The sequence below is a fragment of the Dermochelys coriacea genome, chromosome 2 (assembly GCF_009764565.3).
Source record: "Dermochelys coriacea isolate rDerCor1 chromosome 2, rDerCor1.pri.v4, whole genome shotgun sequence".
In the NCBI taxonomy this organism is placed as follows: domain Eukaryota; kingdom Metazoa; phylum Chordata; order Testudines; family Dermochelyidae; genus Dermochelys; species Dermochelys coriacea.
The window spans coordinates 41552092-41575663 of record NC_050069.1 but is presented as its reverse complement, the minus strand read 5'-3'; the positions used below and the strand labels follow the sequence as shown (position 1 = coordinate 41575663).

At 41.9% G+C, this 23572-nt stretch overlaps 2 protein-coding genes across 9 annotated transcripts in view; one reads left to right on the top strand and one right to left on the bottom strand.

Moving 5' to 3' along the window:
* Window positions 1–927: 927 nt before the first annotated feature.
* Window positions 928–11730, bottom strand: RIDA (reactive intermediate imine deaminase A homolog). Its single transcript, XM_038390200.2, has 6 exons — window positions 11198–11730; window positions 7449–7554; window positions 6575–6629; window positions 5463–5531; window positions 3002–3057; window positions 928–2556 (listed from the first exon to the last, which is right to left on the bottom strand). Exons 1-6 carry the CDS (start codon window positions 11359–11361, stop codon window positions 2494–2496), a joined length of 513 nt encoding a protein of 170 aa, XP_038246128.1. The 5' UTR covers window positions 11362–11730; the 3' UTR covers window positions 928–2493.
* Window positions 11456–23572, top strand: part of POP1 (POP1 homolog, ribonuclease P/MRP subunit) — a 48216-nt gene continuing 36099 nt past the window's right edge. The window contains exons 1-5 of one of the 8 annotated variants that reach the window (XM_038390198.2): window positions 11456–11637; window positions 12994–13140; window positions 14806–14991; window positions 17525–17700; window positions 18965–19213. In XM_038390198.2, coding sequence (XP_038246126.1) covers window positions 12996–13140; window positions 14806–14991; window positions 17525–17700; window positions 18965–19213 — 756 coding nt within the window. In that variant the 5' untranslated portion in view covers window positions 11456–11637; window positions 12994–12995. Of the gene's footprint in view, window positions 11638–11891; window positions 12024–12993; window positions 13141–14802; window positions 14992–17524; window positions 17701–18964; window positions 19214–23572 lie in introns of those variants that run through there. The other 7 variants (XM_038390197.2, XM_038390193.2, XM_038390192.2 and 4 more) reach the window with 7 other exon arrangements.

Genomic DNA, 23572 nt, shown 5'->3' with positions numbered 1-23572 from the left:
ATTCAGATACTAATATCTGAACTGTATTGTTAAATTTATTCACCTTAATTTGGGTTATTGCTGATTATTCACTATGTATCTTATGACTTTTAAAAACAAACTTTGTATTGTGAATAATCTAAGCACTATACCCAGATGTACAGACACTCTTTTCTTAACCTGTGTACTATATAATTTTTTTTTAACATTAGCTTTAATAAAATTTAACTCTGTACTAATCCAGCCAGTTCTTCCTATTTATTTCCCATACTCCTTGCATTTGTGTAGGGACACCTTAGATGTTGAGCAGACTCCACCCCACAGATTTCCCTCTTGTTGCACCGATGACCCTATTATAATTTTCCATATCCCTCCCATCCTATAGACATGTTAAGGTAGTTTTTTTTATGCTCACCTGTTGCTGTTGTTACCTGCCTCATTTCAACCTAGTTTAATACCCCCTTGCTAGGTTGGCAAGTCGGTACATGAAGATGTTCTTCCTCTGCTTGGTCAGGTGGACCACATTGTTTCCCAGCAGACTGTCTTCTCAAACAGCATTCCATGGTCAATGAAGCAAAAGCCCTCCTACTAACACCATGTGTGCAGTCATGCATTGATCTCCAGGATGCACATGTCCCTGCCTGCACACTTAACTTCAGTATGGAGATAGAGGCAGAGGTTCTGTTCTGACTTCTTCACCCTAGCTCTCAGAGCCCTGAAGTTGCTGCTGATCTGCTTGGAGCGAGACCGGGCAGTATCATTAGTGCCCAGGTGGATGTTCAGCATGGGGAATAGTGAGAGGGACGGATGTGCTTCAGCAACCTTTCCATAATATCTTGGAGGCACGCCTCCCAAGACATCATGTTGTCATACCAAGAGAGATATTCATTTATTTTTAAATGAAAGGCAGGTTTATTCCCAAAAATGAGAGACCACCATATTTGATGTATGCAATTATGGTTTATTCCCATTAGATAGTACATATTTTCCCCAAAGCTAGAGTATGTCCAATTATCTTTAAAATGAACAAGGTAATTCAAAATTATACTTGTAGGCTGTCAGGTACTTGAAGCGGTGCTAAACAAACATTAATTTTCATTAAACATTCAAACAAACCATTAATTTTCAACTGATATAAATGAGTTACTCACGCTTCTGTGAAGTTGTGTGTGTTAGAAGTGACTCTTTCAAGAAAAGCTAAGATAAATCAGATCTAGATATAGGTCCAGGATCTAATCCAGGGGTCTCAAACATGCAGCCCGTGAGGCTATTTTCTGCGGCCTTGCAGCTCCCCACAGCCCCCCCCAGCGTTTACCTGGAGTAGCTCTGGCCTGGTCCGGCACGCACCAGAGGCAAGGACAGGCTCCCCGCCTGCCTGCCTGCCCTGCCCCCATGCAGCTCCAGGAAGTGGCCAGGACCTGGGAAAGGGGGACACGGGTCTGTGTGTTGCCCTGGCCGTGCTTCCAGGTAGCTCCCCCGACGCTCCCATTGTCTGCAGTTCCCCGTTCCCAGCCAATGGGAGCTGCGGGGGGCAGTGCCTGGAGGCGCAGCCAGGGCAGCACATAGACCCCTGTGCCCCCCCCCCCCCAGGTTCCAGCTGCTTCCTGGAGCAGTGCAGGGGCAGGGCAGGGAGCCTGCCCTGCCCCAGTACGTGCTGGGCCGGAGCCGCCACCTCAGCACCCTACCCTGAGCCCTCTGCCATACCCCTCCTACACCCAGACCCCCTGCCCTGGGGGCAGGGAGGAGGCAGAGTTGGGGGTAGGGATTTCAGGGAAGAGGTTGGAATGGGGGCTGGGAAGAGGTAGGGCAGGGGTAGTGGGGGAGTCCAGTGATGCAGCCCTCAGGCCAATGTACTAGTCCTCATATGGCCCTCTTGGTCAGTTGAGTTTGAGACCCCTGATCTAAATCAAACACTTCAGGTGTTCAAAGCTCATACAGTGAATCCCCAAATATGTATTTTCACTTCTGTGCTGCAGCGAATCAGGTTTTCTATTGTTAGAAATGCATGAACTCCAGCTCATTTATAAAAATATTAAGTGATGTATTAAAAACCTAGGTCTATGATTTATAGCTAGAGTGCTAAAAGGATTTCTAAAGGTTACAGCATACGCTATCAGTTCTGCACTTTACCACCAATGCAATTCCCTGCCTCCATACATTTTGAGAGTTTGTTCATTATTGGATAACCTTACCCGAAACAACCTTTTAGGAAGGTGACAATACCCAGCCACCACTACAGACTAAGGCCCCAGTCCTGCAATGAGTACAGACAAACCCTGAAACCAGCATAGAGCCCCATTGACGGCAGTGGGGCTACACACGGGCACAGGGATCTGCCTGCACGGAGTTAGTTACACGATTGGGGTTTTAGAGAACGTAAGATCCTGCAACTGACTGTGCAAAGGTGCATCTCCATGGAACTTCCAAGGGGGTGAAGACGTAGACAGCCAATTGCAGGAACAGGGCCTAAGCCTCAGACACAATGAGTAGTGTATTAGAGTAGAGTATTTATAGTCATGCTGATGCCTCTTGGATTGGTCCCTGGATGGCTACAGCTTCAATCTCAACTCGTGCATCCTGTGGGGGAAAACATTGAAGCAGAACAGGAATTTAGAGAGACCTACATTTTTAAATTATTGAGCATAGTACCCTTTGGGGGCAGGGGGGACCCTTGGAAAACTACAAGGTTTTGCTATTGCAAAGAGGTTTAATTCTACAAATCTCGATTCATTTTTTGTATTAGTAATTTCTTCAGCAATGTTAATGAAAATGAAAGCTTTCTTTTAATCATTCTACATATAATAACCCCTTATTCCTGGAGTGACGTTTCCTGGGATGGGGCAGGAGGGGGAAGAGAGAGTGAGAGTGTGTGTGTCAGAGAGATTACATATTTTACCTACATAAGAAAAAATCCTCCATTAAAAGCAAACTATTCAGAGAAGTTAGCTATGAATGAAAATCCTCCAGCTGCAAGAAGTTAGAGAGATAATAGATAATTTATAGAAGAATAATTGACACTCACTTTTGGCAAAGCAACAACCTGGTAGGCTGCTCTGGCTGGGAAGTTACTTCTGAAAACTACAGTTTAAAAAGATAAATAAATGAATGGTTTAACTTTGCCCTACAAGATACAGCTCAGAATTATCTATAGAGATACATATACACAGTAGAATGTTTACAGTTTAACAGCTATCAGACAAAAATTGCTGGATTTTTTGGCCTGTTATATAATCTCAGCAATTTACTTTTTCCATGATCAAGAAGAACCATATAGATCAGCTTCTCTGGTACAATGCAGCCACTGTTTATACCACTGGCATAGCATAGCCCTAAACAGCAGCTTAATTGCCCCAGGAAAGGTCACCACAGTATATGGGTGATCTTCCGGAGACATAGTTGATGTGGGGGCTCTTACATCCAGATGAGCAAGAAAAAGGGACCCTGGCCAAAGGAGGAGAGGCATAGCAAGGATACCTTGCATTACACACAAACTCACCCAGCATAGGAGCCAGTCCTGCACAGAGCAGCACAAGGATCAATGGAGAGCAAAAGCAAGTTTTCAGCCACCTTTATACAGTATGCCCTAACCTGCACTCAATGCAGTTTAACTGAATGCCATGATTAGGCTCCTACTTTGAGGATACCTAGCTAACAGAGTAAGAGATCTGAGTAAGGTATAATACTGGGCAAATTCAGCTGTTGTAGACAGCTTTTACTGGTAAGTTTTAATTCTAAGATCAGCAATTGATAAGATCTTGTTACTGAATCAGGTTAAGAAGTCACAATGAAAGAGCAAAGACCAAATGTGTTAATGAATTACAGCTACATGGGAGCCTGGAAATGAGCAACTAAGTATTTAACTATTCTGCATCCTGTACATATGCCCATGGAATTGCATTTTGACATACAAAAGAGAGACTCCTGGTAGATGTGGTTTCTGAATCTGAAGTAAAGAAAAACAGTTACTTGAGGCCAGAAGCTGCCATGGATTTAAAAACTGAGTCAACATATATTTGGATTATATAGATAAGTACTCAGGTCCCATGTTCCTGTTTCAAAATGCAGAATTGGGCCCTTAAGAATCTCTTATCTCAATGTACTTTTTTTTACCAACTATCCTTTATGTTCTCAAAATAGGAATAGTGTTATCTGTAATACTTGTACTAAACAACCAGCATCCCACCAAAGAACTCAACAGATTATTTCAAGATAGCAACAGATAAACACACTATCCCAGACAACCTGACAAATCAATCATTTGAAGACTACCTACAGCAGCATAATATTAGGGAAAATACAATGATATGCATGTAGAACTGTAAAAAGTCTGCTCATATTTGGCCCCACAAGTCCAGCAATACAAAGGACCTGATTTTTACTAGGCTTTGCAGTGTTTAAGAGGCATACCATTTGGGGCTCTGGTAAACCATTAGGCTATGCTCAGACATTGCTAGTTCTCATTTGGTACAAGATATACGGTCCCCATCTCCTCCTTTTGGATACACAGTCTCTCATATGGATTCTAAGTTGTTGAGACAGAGAAAGCCAGGAACATCCCAAATTAATTTTCAAACTTATTATGCAGCCACATTGAATCGAGCTCTCTGTTCTGAGGGAGCCCCTCTTTACAAGTTTATATCACAGACAATATTGTATTTGCCCATCTCAGAGTGGTTGTAAGAAGAATTAGCTAAAGTGTTATGTGAGGGCTATTTTTTTTTTTAAATCTTGTTGAGTTTATAAAAACCAATTTATGCACAGAGTGTTAGAATTACACAAGCCTTAGTGAGTGCTACATTTTGTTTCTGGATTACCAGTTTATCTGACAGAACTGTAAAACCAGACACCCTATCAACTACATACGTGAATGGGTTCCAGAGTGCAAGTTTACATTCTGATCCATCTGTTTTGGATGTCATATGAATGTAAATATACAGTTCCAATTTCACCTACTTTTGGTAAAGCCAAATCCCTCTGCGGGAGCTCTACAAAGCATGGAAGACATGTAAATTGGGAGATCTGCCTCACTGAAGGATGAGGTAATACAGAAGTGTCAGTTAAAATGCTGAAGCTGCCCTTCTAATACTCCAAGTTTTGTGGATCTACAATATGACTGACACTGTCACCTGGCACTATGATTTGTGTAACATAGGGATGGAATTTGAATCCTATCCATAGTCCTTTTCACATATGGATTATTAAGAGCACATTAAACTGAGAAAGGCAGAGATTTAGCTAGCAGGAATAATCTGAACTCCTGAGTCATGGGGAAACAGACATCTTTTTTTGAATGACTAATATTCCTATTAAAGTTAGAAATAAGCATAGTTCATGCATAAGTGATTTTCCTTTTTGTTTTGACTATCCAGTTTCAACCCATACATTAAAGCATGTCAAAAATATATTGGTCATTAAGTTTTTCTCTTAGTGAGCAATAAAACTGTACAAGATACTGCTAAAATGGAAACGAAACATCCACTTACACTGCTTGTAGATTTCATTAATATCACTGAAGTCCTTCATGTCAGCCATCAACACAGTAGTCTTTACAACTAGAAGTTACACAAATGCAGATATTATGGAGCACTGGGTTGTATGTGGCATGCAAGTCCCAGTGCATTTCTTTAATATTCAGTTCAAATACTTCATTTTACCTCAAGGGATAAACCGCACCCACTCTGAACACTGACATCTATTGTTAACATAAAAATGAAGTTAGATCCACTCATCCCAACTTATTACACTATATCATGATATTTTAGAAACAGTGAAGTGCCCATGCGCTACTGCTTTCATAAGATTTTTTCCTAATTAAGTGCAATATCCTTAAGTCCAATTTTCAAAGGGGCACACACCTTTAGACTCACTTCATGCTTTCAGGCTGAGATTTTCAATGCCATGTAAGGGAAATTAATGGGAACTGTGTGTCCCTAAAGCAGATTTGAAAATCATAGCCTTAAATTCCTTTGCAAAGCTCATTTCTTCCATGAAGCACAAAATGTGTTACTGTACCTCCAGCCATTGCCTTTCCAAGGCCTTGTCTACACTACGATTTTTGTTAGCCTTTTGATCTCCCACCTTTCCCATTGCTAATGCTGGCTCAGCTCCATGGTTAGTGCACTAGTGTTGGCAGCATTTTAAGTCCCAGGGGTGGGATTCACAAAGGTGTTTAGGCAGCTTGAAGCCAATGGGAAATAGGCACCTAAATACCTTTCTGAATCTCACCCCAGTTCCTGTAGACCTGCTCTGAGTTGGGTTAGAGGACAGGATGCTTAAAGTGCCAGCCACCATCTGGAGCCCTCTCTACACTAGTGTTCCCGCAAATGGGGCTGAAAACAGTAGCATCACTAGTCAGAAATTTGGGGCAAGGACAGCCTAGTGTACACACCCCTAAAATAAAAATCTTTCCCTGGGTTTCCCAGGTGTACAGGGTTGTCTTTTTCAATTTAAAATCCTTGGGTCTAGAATCATATTTTCTTTTATATCACACAGCTTATGTATTCAAACAAAAGATTCCCTTAAAAAAAGGGTCACTTTGTTTTCTTCTCTAAATAAAATACTTGGACATCTCTACTATTCTTATATAGGCACTCACCATTGCAGTAGTCACAGTCTGCAGCTTTCAGGATTTCCCCTATATTTTTTAGAGCCTATTGAGAAGAAAAACAGAGCTTTGAGGTACTGACATTGTTAAAGTTAGAGCTTCTCTACATACCAGCACCACAAGATGTAGCTATGAAAGTTTACTCCAGACAACCTCAGATGGTAGCCAACCTTTTCACTAGACAAGTGAAAAGAAAGGTAGGTTACGAACCATCTTCCACAGAGACTGCACTTCCAGCAGGGCTTCCATTTTTATTCCTTGATTTAACTCAGGAAAAGGCACATATGCAAGATGAGGGGCTCCAGACTGCACAACAGCAATGTCCAGAAACAATGCCCTGACAAGTAGGACAGCTGGCCCTTCCCAGCCACTAGGATTCTTACTTAGATCCCCTCCCTGGGGTCTGCTTGGAGGCTCAATCTTTGCTACAAGTATCTAATGAATGAGTAACAAGGTAGGTGAGGTAATATCTTTTAATGGACCAACTTCTGCTGGTGGAAGGGACAAGCTTTTGAGCTTCACAGAGCTCTTCTTCAGGCTACAACACTGCAAACAGTCACTAATTGTCCAATTCAATTTAAAGCACCATTTCCCCCCCTGCTAGAAATAAGGATTTCTCACTATTTTCCTACCCACCCTCCCATTATTTGGGTGGGAGAAGGCAAGGATGGAGGAGGCGGCATTTTCCTCTACTTTAGCCCTCCCCCCCCCCCGCATCCTTGCTGTGCGGGATGGTCTTCAATACTCCAGCCTCCACGTTTGGACCTCTGTTCTCTGTGAATAGCTCCAGGGCCTAAACACAGGCCAAATATTAAGACACTCAAATATTAAGTTTATTGCTAGGAGGCTTTGGATAACTCCTTACCTGTTTAGCTTCTTCTTTTGCCCCTCCAGGCACAAGCTGGCCACTAGAAGGATCCATGCCTAGCTGTCCTGCGATATACATGGTCCGGTCTATCAGCACTGCTTGACTGCAATTGTAAGTCATACATATATTTACAGCTCATCCAGAAAAATCTCGTTTCCATCCAACCACTCAGAACTATTTTGAGCAAATATGTCTTGAAGAAATATTTCACCTTTCCCCCCCATTAATTTATAACATTTTATGGAGGTAGAAAACTCAGTCTGGGAAGGTGGCAACAGACTACACCACCTCTTTGGGAAATAAAGTATTGCGTAAGAATCATAGGACCAGTTATTTTTAGTAGTAGAAAAGGCAGAGTCAGCGTTTACTGAAAAGAGAAATGTTAACCTGGTAACAAAGAGAATGTCATTTTCAAGCTTCTAAAAGATATTTCTACTGTCAACAACCCCCATACTCACTTTCAAAAGTCTTGCCCATAATAATGAAAGTGTTGCTTTCCGTCCTAAGCTCTCCAAGGGCTTTTACAAACATTGTTATGTCTCAACACCGAGATTCAGGTAAGAGATACGTTACTGGCAGCTTGGACCAGCGGGTATAGTGTTAAATTATGACTCAAGAGACCGGGATTCTATTTTCTTCTCTGCCACTATCAGCACTGTGACCTTGGGCAAGTTACTTCATGTCTCTGTCTCAGTTTTTCCATTTGTAAAATGGAGATAATGCTTTCCTTTCTAAGAAGTTTTGAGATCTATAAGTGTTATTATAGAGATCACTTCACCAGTCACTGAAGTGAAACACAGGAGCTTTTTAATAGAGCACAGACACTGTACAGAAAAGTTTAGGGCAGGAAAAGAAGAATAATTTATCCCTTTGAAAATAAAGGGGTAGTTTAGACTCCCAGTCCTCATCAGCGAAGTTCGACATGCAGTTTACCAAATGAAGGAAGGAAAAGCCCCAGGAAAAGACAGGCTGACAACCGAAATAAGAGCTGGAGGCAGAGACCTCCAAGAAACCCTTGCTCAGAGGTTTAGCCATTACTTGGAAATGCAGACGATACCGTCTAGCTGTAAGGAGTCCAACACCATTTTGCTGTACAAGAAGTTCTAAAGAACTACTGTCCAATATGCCTCCTCTCACATGTCTACAAGTTGTTCACCAAAATAACAAACCAACTCTCAGAGAATCTGGATGAGCAGCAGCCAAGAGAGCAGGTAAGTTTTCAAAGGAATTTCAGCACAATGGACCATATTTTCCACTATAAACCAACTACCGGAATGCTCAATGGAATACAAATTTCCTTTATGCATTGCATTTGTTGATTATGAAAAAGCATTTGACAGCGTACAGATCAATGCAAGGTTGAAAGCTCTTGCAGAGCAGAGCATCGACACAAACTACTAAAGGAAGCAAATTCTGACTGCACTACAGATATAACTCTGTTTGACATCCCAGTTAAAAGGTGTGAAACAAGGAGACCCTGTTTCACTGAAACTCTTCACATCCTGACTTGAAATGATAATGAGGCAGATGAATTGGAAGGGTGAAATCAACATCAACAGAGACCAGTCAAACACCTCAGATTTGCGGACAGTATCATGTTGATGGCTGAAAATACTATCAAACTACAGAAAATGCTGCAAGAATGCAACACAAAAAGCAGCCAAGTCAGACTGAAAATGAACCACTCCCAAACTAAATTTACGTGGTCTGATGCCTTGCCAAAAGGCCCAAACAACAGACCAGGGAGAACAAATGAAGAAGTTGAGCAATACATCCATTTGGACCAAGAAATTAACATGCGTCATGATCAGGAAGGTGAACTCTCACAAAGAAAGAAAGCTGGTTGGCACGCATTCAATTCCATCAAGGATGTCCTCCAAGAAAAAGAAAAAAAAAAAAAAAAAAAAATCAAGAAGGCAATATGCACCAACCTCTTCAACTCAACAATACTGCCGGCAATGTTGTACGGCAGCGAAACATGGACGCTGATGAAGATAGACAGTTGCTGCTCCTCTATCATGGAGAGGGCAATGGAAAGAAGAATTCTGGGGATTTCAATCCATGACCGAGTCCCCAATGAAGTGATCAACCAGCAGAGTGGAGTGCAGGACGTTGTTGTTGAAAGCAGGTACAGTAAAATGTGGTGGGCCAGGCATATAGTGAGGCTCATTGACAATGGACTGCAGCTGTCGCCAACTGGTACTAGCACCCCAGCCAACCTCCAAAGAGATGGGGAGATTTCATCGTGAAAAGACATGGCCACACATGGAGAAGGAAGGCCAGGATAAGAAAAGAATGAAAGACGTGTTGTGATCAGCACAATCTATATGAGGGCTGAAGGACTGATCAATCAAGGTGAATTTAGACTGGTGAATTGTAATTGCCTGAATTGGCATTTGTTTCCCTCCCTCCTATTCAAAATGAGGTAAGAAATAAAATACTATAATAAAATATGCAGTTACTAAAATATAACTATTCTGATCATAGATATTAGTGATCCAAAAAAATGCCAAGCCAAAGATTTACAAAAATTAGACTAAGACAGCTGATATCTTTTTAATTTTTACTGGACACACCAAGTGTTTTGATTACTTAAAGCCACAGGACTTCAACATGGAATTCAGCATTCAATATGTCATTCAAAAATACATAGATCATGGAAGACATCTAGGAACTCCCTGAATTATTTTTCGTTATTATAAAAGAGTGCATGGGTTTTCTAATGTTGGTGACCTAGGAGCTTTAAAAAGAAGTGCCTTTGACATTCAACAGTAATGCAAGTAATGAAAAAAAAAAAAAAACCTAAAACAGTCAATTAAATCCACATTTTTAGTCACCAGTTGACCATTGCTTGACAAATCAGCTACAAGTTGGTTACAGTTGCGAGGTTAAAAATCCGCACACCTGCTCTCTGGCTGCATTGCTGGAATGTGCTGATGGGCTAACTTTAGAGACATTGTCCTCCATGTTCCATTCTCTGCAAATTCAGCATATTTTGATTGCCACTGAACATAGGGCTGCTGGCACAACACCCAGTTATTTCGGACAGCATACAATTAAAGACTTCAAAGCCAATTGCAAAACTTTATGTAAATACAAAAAGATTTACTGAAACAGAGTTGCCCAATAATACTGTTTAAGTTCTCACTCTCTTTATTGCAGTGATGAGAAACATTATTTCATAACACAGGCTGACAAACCCACCATTACGCAGCCACAGACACAATTACCCTCTATGATAATTCTTCATTTTTTTTTTAATTTTCCAGAATATTATGGACACTTCCTCATTGCAAAATATCTGTAATACACAGACCCTGTAATTTCCCCATCTCCGTATCGGTCCCCACAACGCCCAACCTGTGGGATTGAGCTGTAGCCCAGGAAAGCTTATGCTGAAATAAATTGGTTAGTCTCTAAGGTGCCACAAGTCCTCCTTTTCTTTTCACTTTACCCAGTTCACTAAGTCTCAACCATCTTTTCCTTCAAGTCCATCCTAGTCTCACTTTTTGAGCAATGCCCACCCAAGCGGCCAACTTAAATTTAAAGTTCCTCCAAGCTGTCCCCTTTTTTGGCCTCCCAGGTATGTCTACAGGCCCCACTCACAAAACGAGCCCCACGCGGGCCATGGGCTTGGAGCCCCAGCGCAGTCACGGGGTAGCCGGCTGGTTCCCTTGGCAGCATCAAGGCCGCCGCTCTACGAGGCAGAGGCCCCGCTAGATGAGCGCACGAGACTGGCACGTTACCTGTAGGGGCCCATTGCAGCCGGTGCCCTCGAGGTGCTGATTATTCGCTTGACCAGAGCGGCCATGGCTGCCCTTTGCCGCGAGCCCCCTGCACTTCGCTCCCTGCGGACCCGCCGGCTCAGGCTCGCTCTTTTACCTATGAATAAGGGTTCCACCCCCCCCATACCACGTGTGGGCACGGCACCGAACCGCGCATGCGTCTCCGGAGGGGACAGGCCCCGCCTCCCGCGGAGCTTGCTGGGGGATGTAGTCTTTCCTGAAGGGCTCTTATGCGCTTGCGCGGTTCCCACTCCGGCGGCGGCGGATTCGGCATGGCTGTCGTGGGCTGAAAGGCCGGGGAGCTGAGGGCTGGCGGGAGACGCCGCTTCGCTGCCGGGGACAGGGGCAGAGGCTGAAGGAGGCTGTTCCTACGCGGGGCATCCGCACTCTTCCGTTTCCAGGTACCGCCTGGGGGCCTCAGCGCTGTGGCCCGCTCTCCCCGGGGGGGGGGGGGGGTCTGGCCGTCCCCCCGCCGGGCTGGTGCCCCGCCCCGCGCTCCGGGGGGGGGGCGGAGTCTGGCCGTCCCCCCGCCGGGCTGGTGCCCCGCCCCGCCCCGCTCTCCGGGGGGGGGAGTCTGGCCGTCCCCCCGCCGGGCTGGTGCCCCGCCCCGCCCCGCTCTCCGGGGGGGGGGGGGAGTCTGGCCGTCCCCCCGCCGGGCTGGTGCTGTCCTGTCCCTGCATTGCAGCGCGAGCCTGTGACGGGATGCGGCAATGGCCGGCTCCCTGGCACTCATCCCCCCCGCGGGCTGTGCGTTGTAGCGTCCGACATGCTGAGTCAGGAAGCGAAGGTCTGACACCTGTATTGTATGTGGTTCCCCCCCGTCCCGTTACCCCTTCGCTAAATTCAATCCATGGGAAACGCATCTGCTAAACGTCTCGTGCCTTGCTCCAACAATTTCAGCAGAAGATTAAATTCAGTTTGGGATTCGGATTGGCATAGATTGTAAAAGTTTCTATGTAGCATGCGGTCAAACCTGTCAATATTTTGTGCAGTGGCTGGTTTGTTTTAAGGAATCTACTTGCAGCTTTCCATTTAATTTATTTGTTTCCTTAATGACTTATGTGTGCACTGATTTTGTACATGTAAAACTATTCTGCTAGGGTTTGATTATTAAATTGGTCCAACTTCTGGTGTGGATGCATTTCTCTGTGTAAAGGGGTGTTATTGCTAAGCTTAGAAAACTAATCCTTCCATCTGTAAATGTCAGAAAGTGTTGATTTTATCATACATACACAAATGGAGAAAAAATATTTCCATTGATAACTGAAATTTATAGATAGCAAAAGTTAGAAAAATGATTGAGAACTTATTAATTTGATTTAAGAATGCTTATTTTGACTTGAGGTGGTTTTGTGTTTTAACAGCTAAAAAGCTTTAACTTTTTTTTAATCTCATCATTCACTGTTACATTATTGTCTCCCCCGCCCGCCCATAATTTTGTTTAACTGAGAACTTGGTAAAAATTAAAAATGCTTAAAATTATCTGTTGAAATATTTTAAAAAATTGAATACTGCTAAACCACTGTAGCCTGTTGCTTTTCTCCTGACCTACAGGATTAGCTATTGTAGTGTAAAGCACCTTTATAACAATAGAACTATAGCAACATGTGAGGAAGTTGTACCACTTAAGTGTACTGGTGTATAGGTGAAGTGGTACAATTTGTGTGCATAGATAAGGCCTGAGGTATTGCTTTGTGATGCCAAGTGGAAGAGTACATGCGCTGATGGTTTCCTTTTTAATTTTTGTTTTTTGCCAGAAATGTCTAATGCAAGAGAGAAGAAACGCGCCAAGAAAATGAGAAATCAGCCTGCTAGTGTCACTTTATCTTCTGATTGTGGACCATGTCATGGTGGAATACAGCACTATAATGGGGGAAGTAGCTCTTTTCAAACTACAAAACAAGGTGTGAAATGTGTGAAGCTCGTTCAATTTTGATTGAATACAAATATTTTTCCCAACTGTCGTCTTCGGTATGTCGGTCAGTGTTTAGTGTATTGGAACCAATGGTGGTACTACTTCTCTTCACCTAAATTAGGTAAATTAAGTGTTTGTAAACAGATGAACTGACAGCATTATGTTTTTAGGGCCAGCTTTGTGCAAGGTTTTGTGCACTTCTTTAAAATAAATCAACTTAAAAATAATCAGAACTCATTTCTTATTTTTTTAAACCTACTGCTTCTCAAAGAGATCACACAAACTTACAGAAACTGGATCTGAATAGAAAAATGACTTTTCAATTTTTCATTTTGTTTTGTGTAGTTGGCTTTGTTGATTTCACATGTCCCTGTTCGAATAGGCCTTTCACAGAGAAGAGAGAAACACTGCGCCCAAAAAAAAAAAAAAAAAAAAAAAGGGAACTGTGATTGTAAAACCACAAAACTTAGAAGAGGGACTTATGGCTAGGAGTAGTACCTGAAGCAACTTCTAATTTTTTTTAGAAACTGACTAGGTTTTAAGTTGTTGGTGTCATCTTAATGTTCCTCATTCTTGATTTCTTGCTGCTTCATTGCTAGGTCTCTTTGGAGACAGCTAATTGTAAGAGGAATGTTTGTGATGTAAGTAATGTAAATGATCACCGAGGGTTATGCTGAAAGCACTCAACTCTTAGCCAGTTGAGACCTACAACCATAGCCAAGATTTTTAAAAAAATCTAAATTTAGTCTCCTCAGGCCTTGTTAAAGGCATATTGAAACATTCAGTGGATACTACTGTTTGTTCAACTCACTTAAAAAATCAGGCCACGTATTTGTGCACCTGTGTCCTTAGGATCCTAATTTTAGACACCCATTACTGAAAAATCTTGGCTTGGATCTCCAGCGTGGAAAACGTGTTTTAACTTGTTGCACGAAATTAATACCTCTCAAAAGATTATATATGTGAAACAAAGTACTTTTAACAGAAACACAGGTGTAACAATATATTTAAGGTATACAAAAGAACCTAGAAAAGTACCGTTATGTATCTCCGTAGCGTAGGTGAGGAAACCCAGATAATTTACATAGCACACAATCATGAGTTTCAGGGAAAAATACTATTTGTTTGTTTTTTTCTAAAATCCCGTGTATGAAACACCAGTTCATCCAGTGAGGTGCCTGGATCTTGCATTGGGAGCCATCACCACGGACCTCTGCACAATCCTATTCTAGTCAATGGGACTGGGCAGAAGGTTCCATGCTGGCATATCTAATGTGGTACTGAGGCCAAAGAGTGGACTGGGCTCCATTTTTATCCTGTAAAAAGAGCTTCTTAATCTGCTGGGGGCTTGCTGTTGAACAGAGCAAGGCTTTTTACTTCTCCCTTCAGGGTTAAAATAATGCAGCCCTTTACCTTCGTTCATACACTGCGTTTTCATAAGGTGGTTCAAATATATATAAATATAAAAAATACGGAATACTCTTAAGCCATTTGTTGACTTCTTTAAAATAGAGACTGATAGGGTAGCTAACTTCATATTTAAAGCAATACAAAAATCTAGTCACATGCTAGGAAAACTTTATTTGCTCGTTTATTCAGGCTAGTCTAATAGCATTTTCACTTCCTCTGTTTCTTTTTTTCAACATGCTAGCAGATCTCCATCCTGATAGTTCACAGGAGTATCAGCAGCAGAGACCTCAACATCAGTCTCCTGGACCTTCGTACAGGAAAGAACAATATTTTTCTAAGGGGCAAAATAGAGGTGAGAGAGGTAGAGGAAGAGGAGGTTGGAGAGGAGGATGCCAAAATGTTTCTCAAGAAATGCCTAAATACGTAACAGGTAAGTGTCCATAGAAATTTTTGCTAGAAGTTACCATGGACTGATAGTTCAGGTCCATGGTTTTTTGTTTTTAAATGATAGTAAAATCTGGAAGAACTGAAACCTTATTTGATATGCACTTGTGGACTTCTGTTTTATCAGGTATGTTCCCCCTCAGTAGAAATACTCTTCTGGATTGAAACCAACACTAAACATTTGTTAAGCCACACTTTTTTTTTTTTTTTTTTTTTTTTTGTATTGTGGATTTAAACGTACTTGGTCACAAAGACATACATATTCTGGATTTTTGTAGGTTAGAAAAATGAATGTTGTCAATGGACCTACATTTTTAAGATATGTCTGCACTGCACACTTTTGGCAGTATGTAGAGGACATACACTACACGTCACAGCCTCTAGTGCTGATATAAACCAGTGTAGATTGCGAGGCACTGCTTAGGCACGTAGAGTAAGAACATGCTTGAACCCTGTGGGTGCATACCCTACTTATCCAAGCAGCACCTTTCCCATCTATGCTGCTCTTTTTAGCAGGGTAGTGTCTTGCTTCCTCCCTGTTGCTGTAATCTTTCCCCACAGCAGCAGAGAAAGGCCCCAGTAGCGGGAGCCTTTTACTGACACGTGTAGCTACACATATAGCCTATTTTTCACTGTGACATGTAGCTACACATAAGGCACACCATTGATCTTACTAATCCTAGGTCTGTCCAACAGTGATCTGTACCTCTCATAGCTTGTGTTATACAGATGTCGTCGTAATCTCGGGCTCTGATTATAACATAATCAAGTGAGTGCCAGTGTTTGGACCGAGGATGTTTCCAGGTGGTCTTATGCCCACATTGTGAATACTGCATGCAAATGTGGTTGCCTTGTCTCAAAGATATATTGGAAAAGGTTCAGAAAATGGCAACAAAAATGATTAGGGGTATGGAATAGCTTCCATATGAGGAGAGATTAATAAGATTGGGACTTCTCAGTTTGGAAAAGAGAGGCCCAAGAGGTGGTATGATAGAGCTCTATAAAATTGACTGATGTGGAGCAAGTAAATAAGGAAGTGTTATATACTCCTTCTCATAACACAAAAACTAAGAGGCAGCAGGTTTAAAACCAAATAAATATTTCTTCATGCAGTGTCAACCTGTGGAACTCTTTGCCAAAAGATGTTGTGAAGGCCAAGACTATAACAGGGTTCAAAAAAGAACTAGATAAATTCATGGAGGATAGGCCATCAATGGCTATTAGCCAGGATTGGCAGGGATCATGCAATGTTCCCTCTAATTTCCTCCATCCATGTGCGGAATAACTTTTGTTATGCGCACTGAGGTACACGTGGATGTGTACCACCAGTAGAAACAAAAAACCTAGATAGAATGTTTTTAAAAAGTTACCATAGGGATAATTACTCCAGCCAAAACAGGTTAGATATTTTAGAACTCACACTTCAATTTAATTATCTGAGTAGTAAGAGAGAAATAAAAACGATGAAATGCATAGACCAGTCAAAAAACTAAAAATAACACACTTTGAAAGAATAATATTACAGAGAATATACATGAATTGCGGGAAGTACCAAGAAGTAACAATAATAATACAAGTATGTGTTGGGAGGTGAGTGTGAAAGACTGTCTGTGCGCATGACACAGAGACAGGGTGTGCTGGCTGCTGGGGAAGTTTCCGAGAGATGCCGTGTGCGGTTTCTTTAAGGCACTCACTGAAAGCTCTCCTGCTCTGTCCTGAGCCCTGTCTCCCCTCCCCTGCTCTGCAGAGGTGGGGTACGTGGGAAAGGAAGATGATTACCTGCTCTGTTCATTCCTTCTGGGGCACCTGGCATTGGCCACTGTCAGAAGACAGGATACTGGGCTAGATGGACTTTTGGTCTGACCCAGTATGGCCATTCTTATGTTCACATAAATGCTATTTTAGTTGGAGAAAAGCCCTCGTATGTGGAAGCAAAGGGGCAAATAAAATGTACTAATTTACATGATTTGGCAATACTGTATCAATTGGTAAACTTTAAAATCAGTTCTATCAGTTATTCAGGCATGATTGTTGTCAGTGTATTTGTAAACATTCTGTAATAGCCAAAAGGGAAGCAATTATGCTATCTCCACCGATAGGTTTTTGTTTGTTTTTTTTTTCCGCCTCTGAACACTCAAAACAAATTTATATAAATTCTATTTTCAGTTAAATTAAATGTGATCTAAGGAAAATATTCAGCAAGGTTTTTAGAATCATGTGCTGCATGACTGTTTGGTTTCTGCTGAGAACATCAAAATACCTAAACTTAAATTATTTCAGTAATAGGATACAACTATTTGAGTAGTTTACTAAACAAAACAAAAGTTAATATTGTAAGAGTCATTAGGGAGTTATAGCAGCAATATACTAGAATTCCATAGTTACACAATTTTAAAATTGCAAATTTTATTGCTGCAAAACTTTTGTATTGGCTTGTATTATAAAATAAAGTAAGCAAAAGGTGAGTCTCTCATTTAATTCTGTTTCCATTATATCACCTCTGCATGTTTTCATTTCAGCATCTACCTTTGCTCAAGCCCGTGCTGCTGAAATCAGTGCTATGTTGAAGGCAGTTACACAGAAGTCTTCCAATTCATTAGTCTTTCAGACTCTGCCTAGGCACATGCGAAGACGAGCCATGAGCCACAATATTAAACGCCTACCTAGACGGCTCCGTGAGATTGCCAGAAAAGAGGTACAATTCACTTATAGCATTTAGTATCTAAATATGACTGGTCTCTAAACTGCATCATTCGGTTATTCTTGAAGTATGTTTTATGTCTGTTTTCCCTTCCTGCTTTTAGTGTGTGCATGGTTCCTCAAATTTGTTGTTACTTCTATTGCTGAGCCTAGCATTCCTAATGTGTATTCTAAGTATTTTTAAGGGTGACTGACTAAACGGCAGTGAAATACTTATTCATGGTGGCCCTCAGCCATTGCTTTACAGCAATCGATTATTTCTTTAAACAAATCTGTATTTGATAAAATGACTGGTTCTGAAATCAAAAGATCTCATCACTGCAAAGATTCTGAATATAATTTCAAGTAATTTTTTCCCAAAATACAAATGTTTATACTAATTTATTATTCTGTATGGTGTGGCCTTTAGTGTCCTCTAATGTGACTTATGCCTTTAACCTATATATTAGGAGTCTTAAACTTTAAGACTTACTCCTCCTGGAGTCAAAAAGGAAAAAACTCAGTTCCATGTCTTTTTAATCAAATGAAGTGACTTGGGTATCAAACTTCAGTGATACCCCTCTGGCAATTCAGGTTCTCTTCAGTTTATCCTTAAAGATAATGACTTAATGGTATACTACTATTCATAAATCTTTAGGAAAAGGACGAGGGCACTCAGTATCCTTAAATCTACCTCTGACATCCCATATAGTCTGATATACAGTAAAATTAATTATGGGTGCTAACAGTTGTCAGCCCACTTGTCTGAAGAGACCCGTGTCTACTTGCAAAGGCTAAAATTCACCTGTCGGCAGGTTTTCCTGAGAGTGAGCTGTAATAAACACTGGCAGCAGTCATGAATAGTGCAGGACTCTCTCTATTCAACTCTGCTGGTGCACTTGAGGACTGATTCTCAACACCCTCTGTCTTTCTAGCCTTTATATTATCAATATGTAGCATATTTTGATTTTTGTGCAGAAATTTGGACAATAGGCAATCAAACTTACTTTTTGCTAATAAAATTGTAAAATTTTAACCTCAGTGTTCTTAGGTGAAGAGAGCAGGCTTTGGGTTTTTTGTAAGTGTGTAAATTGAGATTTCTCTCCCCAAAATTAAAAAAAAAACTTAATTATGAACAATCAATTATACCATATGTTTAAGCTATAAATGTTTTAGCAATGTTCAGTGTCTTCTAATCTAGAACAGCCATTCTCTTCTATAGAAACTTACTTGTGCTTTCAAGCTTGCCACTGAAAATATCCTCCATTCTGAAAACACAGGCAGAGAAAGCTGTGCATCAGAAAAAAGAGCATTCAAAGAACAAGTGCCGAAAAGCTCGAAGGCGTCATGTAAACTTGGTGGTGGAGTTTAATCGCAGGCAGAAGAAGAATATTTGGTTGGAAACACATATTTGGCATGCAAAGAGATTTCATATGGTGAAGAAATGGGGATACTGCTTAGGAGACAGACCCACAACTAAGAGCTATAGGGCTTGCTACCGAGCCATGACAAAAAACTGCCTTCTTCAGGTATCATGATTGCTACAGTTTCACTTACCTTGCCAAGCTGATTAAGCAGTTTACCTTTAAATTATAATAGATGTTTCATTAGAGCACTCTTGCAGGGAAGCATGTATAATGATTTACTAGCTATTAACTTTTGATGTTACGAAATGTCTGAGGTGGAGAATGATTGGGTGGAAAGAGATTGAGGCAAACAAACCTTTGCAGGGAATGTTTAACTATACTTGAAAAGTTTCAGAGTAGCAGCTGTGTTAATCTGTATCCGCAAAAAGAAAAGGAGTACTTGTGGCAGCTTCGAGACTAACAAATTTATTTGAGCATAAGCTTTCTTGAGCTACAGCTCACTTCATTGGATGCATGCAGTGGAAAATACAGGGGGGAGATTTTATATACACAGAACATGAAACAATGGGTGTTACCATACACACTATAACGAGTGATCAAAGGTTTCAGAGTAGCAGCCGTGTTAGTCTGTATTCGCAAAAAGAAAAGGAGTACCGGTGGCACCTTAGAGACTAACAAATTTATTAGAGCATAAGCTTTCGTGAGCTACAGCTCACTTCATCGGATGCATTTGGTGGAAAAAACAGAGGAGAGATTTATACACACACACACACACACACACACACACACACACACACACACACACACACACACACACACACACACACACACACACACACACACACACACACACACACACACACACACACACACACACAGAGAGAGAGAGAGAACATGAAACAATGGGTTTATCATACACACTGTAAGGAGAGTGATCACTTAAGATAAGCCATCACCTGCAGCAGGGGGGGAAGGAGGAAAACCTTTCATGGTGACAAGCAAGGTAGGCTAATTCCAGCAGTTAACAAGAATATCAGAGGAACAGTGGGGGGTGGGGTGGGAGGGAGGGAGAAATACCATGGGGAAATAGTTTTACTTTGTGTAATGACTCATCCATTCCCAGTCTCTATTCAAGCCTAAGTTAATTGTATCCAGTTTGCAAATTAATTCCAATTCAGCAGTCTCTCATTGGAATCTGTTTTTGAAGCTTTTTTGTTGAAGGATAGCCACTCTTAGGTCTGTGATCGAGTGACCAGAGAGATTGAAGTGTTCTCCAACTGGTTTTTGAATGTTATAATTCTTGACGTCTGATTTGTGTCCATTCATTCTTTTACGTAGAGACTGTCCAGTTTGGCCAATGTACATGGCAGAGGGGCATTGCTGGCACATGATGGCATATATCACATTGGTAGATGCGCAGGTGAAGGAGCCTCTGATAGTGTGGCTGATGTGATTAGGCCCTATGATGGTATCCCCTGAATAGATATGTGGACAGAGTTGGCAACGGGCTTTGTTGCAAGGATAGGTTCCTGGGTTAGTGGTTCTGTTGTGTGGTGTGTGGTTGCTGGTGAGTATTTGCTTCAGATTGGGGGGCTGTCTTGACCCATAACTATTTCACATTTGGTGACAATGTATACCTTCAAATCAGCGGCACTGCGATGGGTACCCGCATGGCCCCACAGTATGCCAACATTTTTATGGCTGACTTAGAACAACGCTTCCTCAGCTCTCGTCCCCTAATGCCCCTACTCTACTTGCGCTACATTGATGACATCTTCATCATCTGGACCCATGGAAAGAAGCTCTTGAGGAATTCCACCATGATTTCAACAATTTCCATCCCACCATCAACCTCAGCCTGGACCAGTCCACACAAGAGATCCACTTCCTGGACACTACGGTGCTAATAAGCGATGGTCACATAACCACCACCCTATATCGGAAACCTACTGACCGCTATTCCTACCTACATGCCTCTAGCTTTCATCCAGATCATACCACTCGATCCATTGTCTACAGCCAAGCGCTATGATATAACCGCATTTGCTCCAACCCCTCAGACAGAGACAAACACCTACAAGATCTCTATCATGCATTCCTACAACTACAATACCCACCTGCTGAAGTGAAGAAACAGATTGACAGAGCCAGAAGAGTACCCAGAAGTCACCTACTACAGGACAGGCCCAACAAAGAAACAACAGAACGCCACTAGCCATCACCTTCAGCCCCCAACTAAAACCTCTCCAACGCATCATCAAGGATCTACAACCTATCCTGAAGGACGAGCCATCACTCTCACAGATCTTGGGAGACAGGCCAGTCCTTGCTTACAGACAGCCCCCCAACCTGAAGCAAATACTCACCAGCAACCACACACCACACAACAGAACCACTAACCCAGGAACCTATCCTTGCAACAAAGCCCGTTGCCAACTCTGTCCACATATCTATTCAGGGGATACCATCATAGGGCCTAATCACATCAGCCACACTATCAGAGGCTCGTTCACCTGCGCATCTACCAATGTGATATATGCCATCATGTGCCAGCAATGCCCCTCTGCCATGTACATTGGCCAAACTGGACAGTCTCTACGTAAAAGAATGAATGGACACAAATCAGACGTCAAGAATTATAACATTCAAAAACCAGTTGGAGAACACTTCAATCTCTCTGGTCACTCGATTTACAGACCTAAGAGTGGCTATCCTTCAACAAAAAAGCTTCAAAACCAGACTCCAACGAGAGACTGCTGAATTGGAATTAATTTGCAAACTGGATACAATTAACTTAGGCTACAATTAACTTAGGCTTGAATAGAGACTGGGAATGGATGAGTCATTACACAAAGTAAAACTATTTCCCCATGGTATTTCTCCCTCCCGCCCCCCACTGTTCCTCTGATATTCTTGTTAACTGCTGGAATTAGCCTACCTTGCTTGTCACCATGAAAGGTTTTCCTCCTTTTTCCCCCCCCTGCTGCTGGTGATGGCTTATCTTAAGTGATCACTCTCCTTACAGTGTGTATGATAAACCCATTGTTTCATGTTCTCTGTGTGTGTGTATATAAATCTCTCCTCTGTTTTTTCCACCAAATGCATCCGATGAAGTGAGCTGTAGCTCACGAAAGCTTATGCTCTAATAAATTTGTTAGTCTCTAAGGTGCCACCGGTACTCCTTTTCTTTTTGAGAGTGATCAAGTAAGGTGAGCTATTACTAGCAGGAGAGCGGGGGAAAAAAACCTTTTGTAGTGATGATCAAGGTGGGTCATTTCCAGCAGTTCACAAGAACATGTGAAGAACAATAGGGGGAGGGGGGAATAAACATGGGGAAATTGTTTTACTTTATGTAATGACGCATCCATTCCCAGTCTTTATTCAAGCCGAATTTAATGGTGTCCAATTTGCAAATTAATTCCAATTCAGTAGTCTCTCGTTGGAGTCTGGGTTTTTTTTTTTTTTTGAAATTTTTTGTTGAATTGCCACTTTTGGGTCTGTAATAGAGTGACCAGAGAGATTGAAGTGTTCTCCTACTGGTTTTAAATGTTATAATTCTTGACGTCTGATTTGTGTCCATTTATTCTTTTACGTAGAGACTGTCCAGTTTGACCAATGTACATGGCAGAGGGGCATTGCTGGCACATGATGGCATACATCACGTTGGTAGATGTGCAGGTGAACGAGCCTCTGATAATATGGCTGATGTGATTAGGCCCTATGATGATGTCTCGTGAATAGATATTTCGACACAGTTGGCAACGGGCTTTGTTGCCAACTTTGTAGTATCTAAACTACTATATGCCACAAGGGGCCACAACAGTGGTTCCCTTAACCCACCCAGCAATATTGCTAATCTATCCAGCTATACTCTTACGACAGATTCTTCTGCTGGGCTATCTCGGGGCCTCTCCTTCTGTCCGTCTACCCCCACGAACATGATACAGTTCTAGACCTAGAATCCTATTTTCGATATCTCCGACTCAAGGAATATTTTCAACACGCCTCTGAATAACATACTAACCCACAGAGACCTTCCTACCAACACTACAAAAAAGAATTCTGGGTGGACTCCTCCTGAAGGTTGAAACAGACTGGACTTCTACATAGAGTGCTTCCGCTGACATGCATGGGCTGAAATTGTGGAAAAGCAGCATCACTTGACCCATAACCTCAGCTATGCAGAACACAATGCCATCCACAGCCTCAGAAACAACTCTGACATCATAATCAAAAAGGCTGACAAAGGAGATGCTGTTGTCGTCATGAATAGGTCGGAATATGAACAAGAGGCTGCTAGGCGACTCTCTAACTCCACATTCTACAAGCCATTACCCTCTGATCCCACTGAGGGTTACCAAAAGAAACTACACCATCTGCTCAAGAAACTCCTTAAAAAAGCACAAGAACAAATCTGCACACACACCCCTAGAACCCCGACCTGGGGTATTCTATCTGCTACCCAAGATCCATAAACTTGGAAATCCTGGATGCCCCATCATCTCAGGCATTGGCACCCTG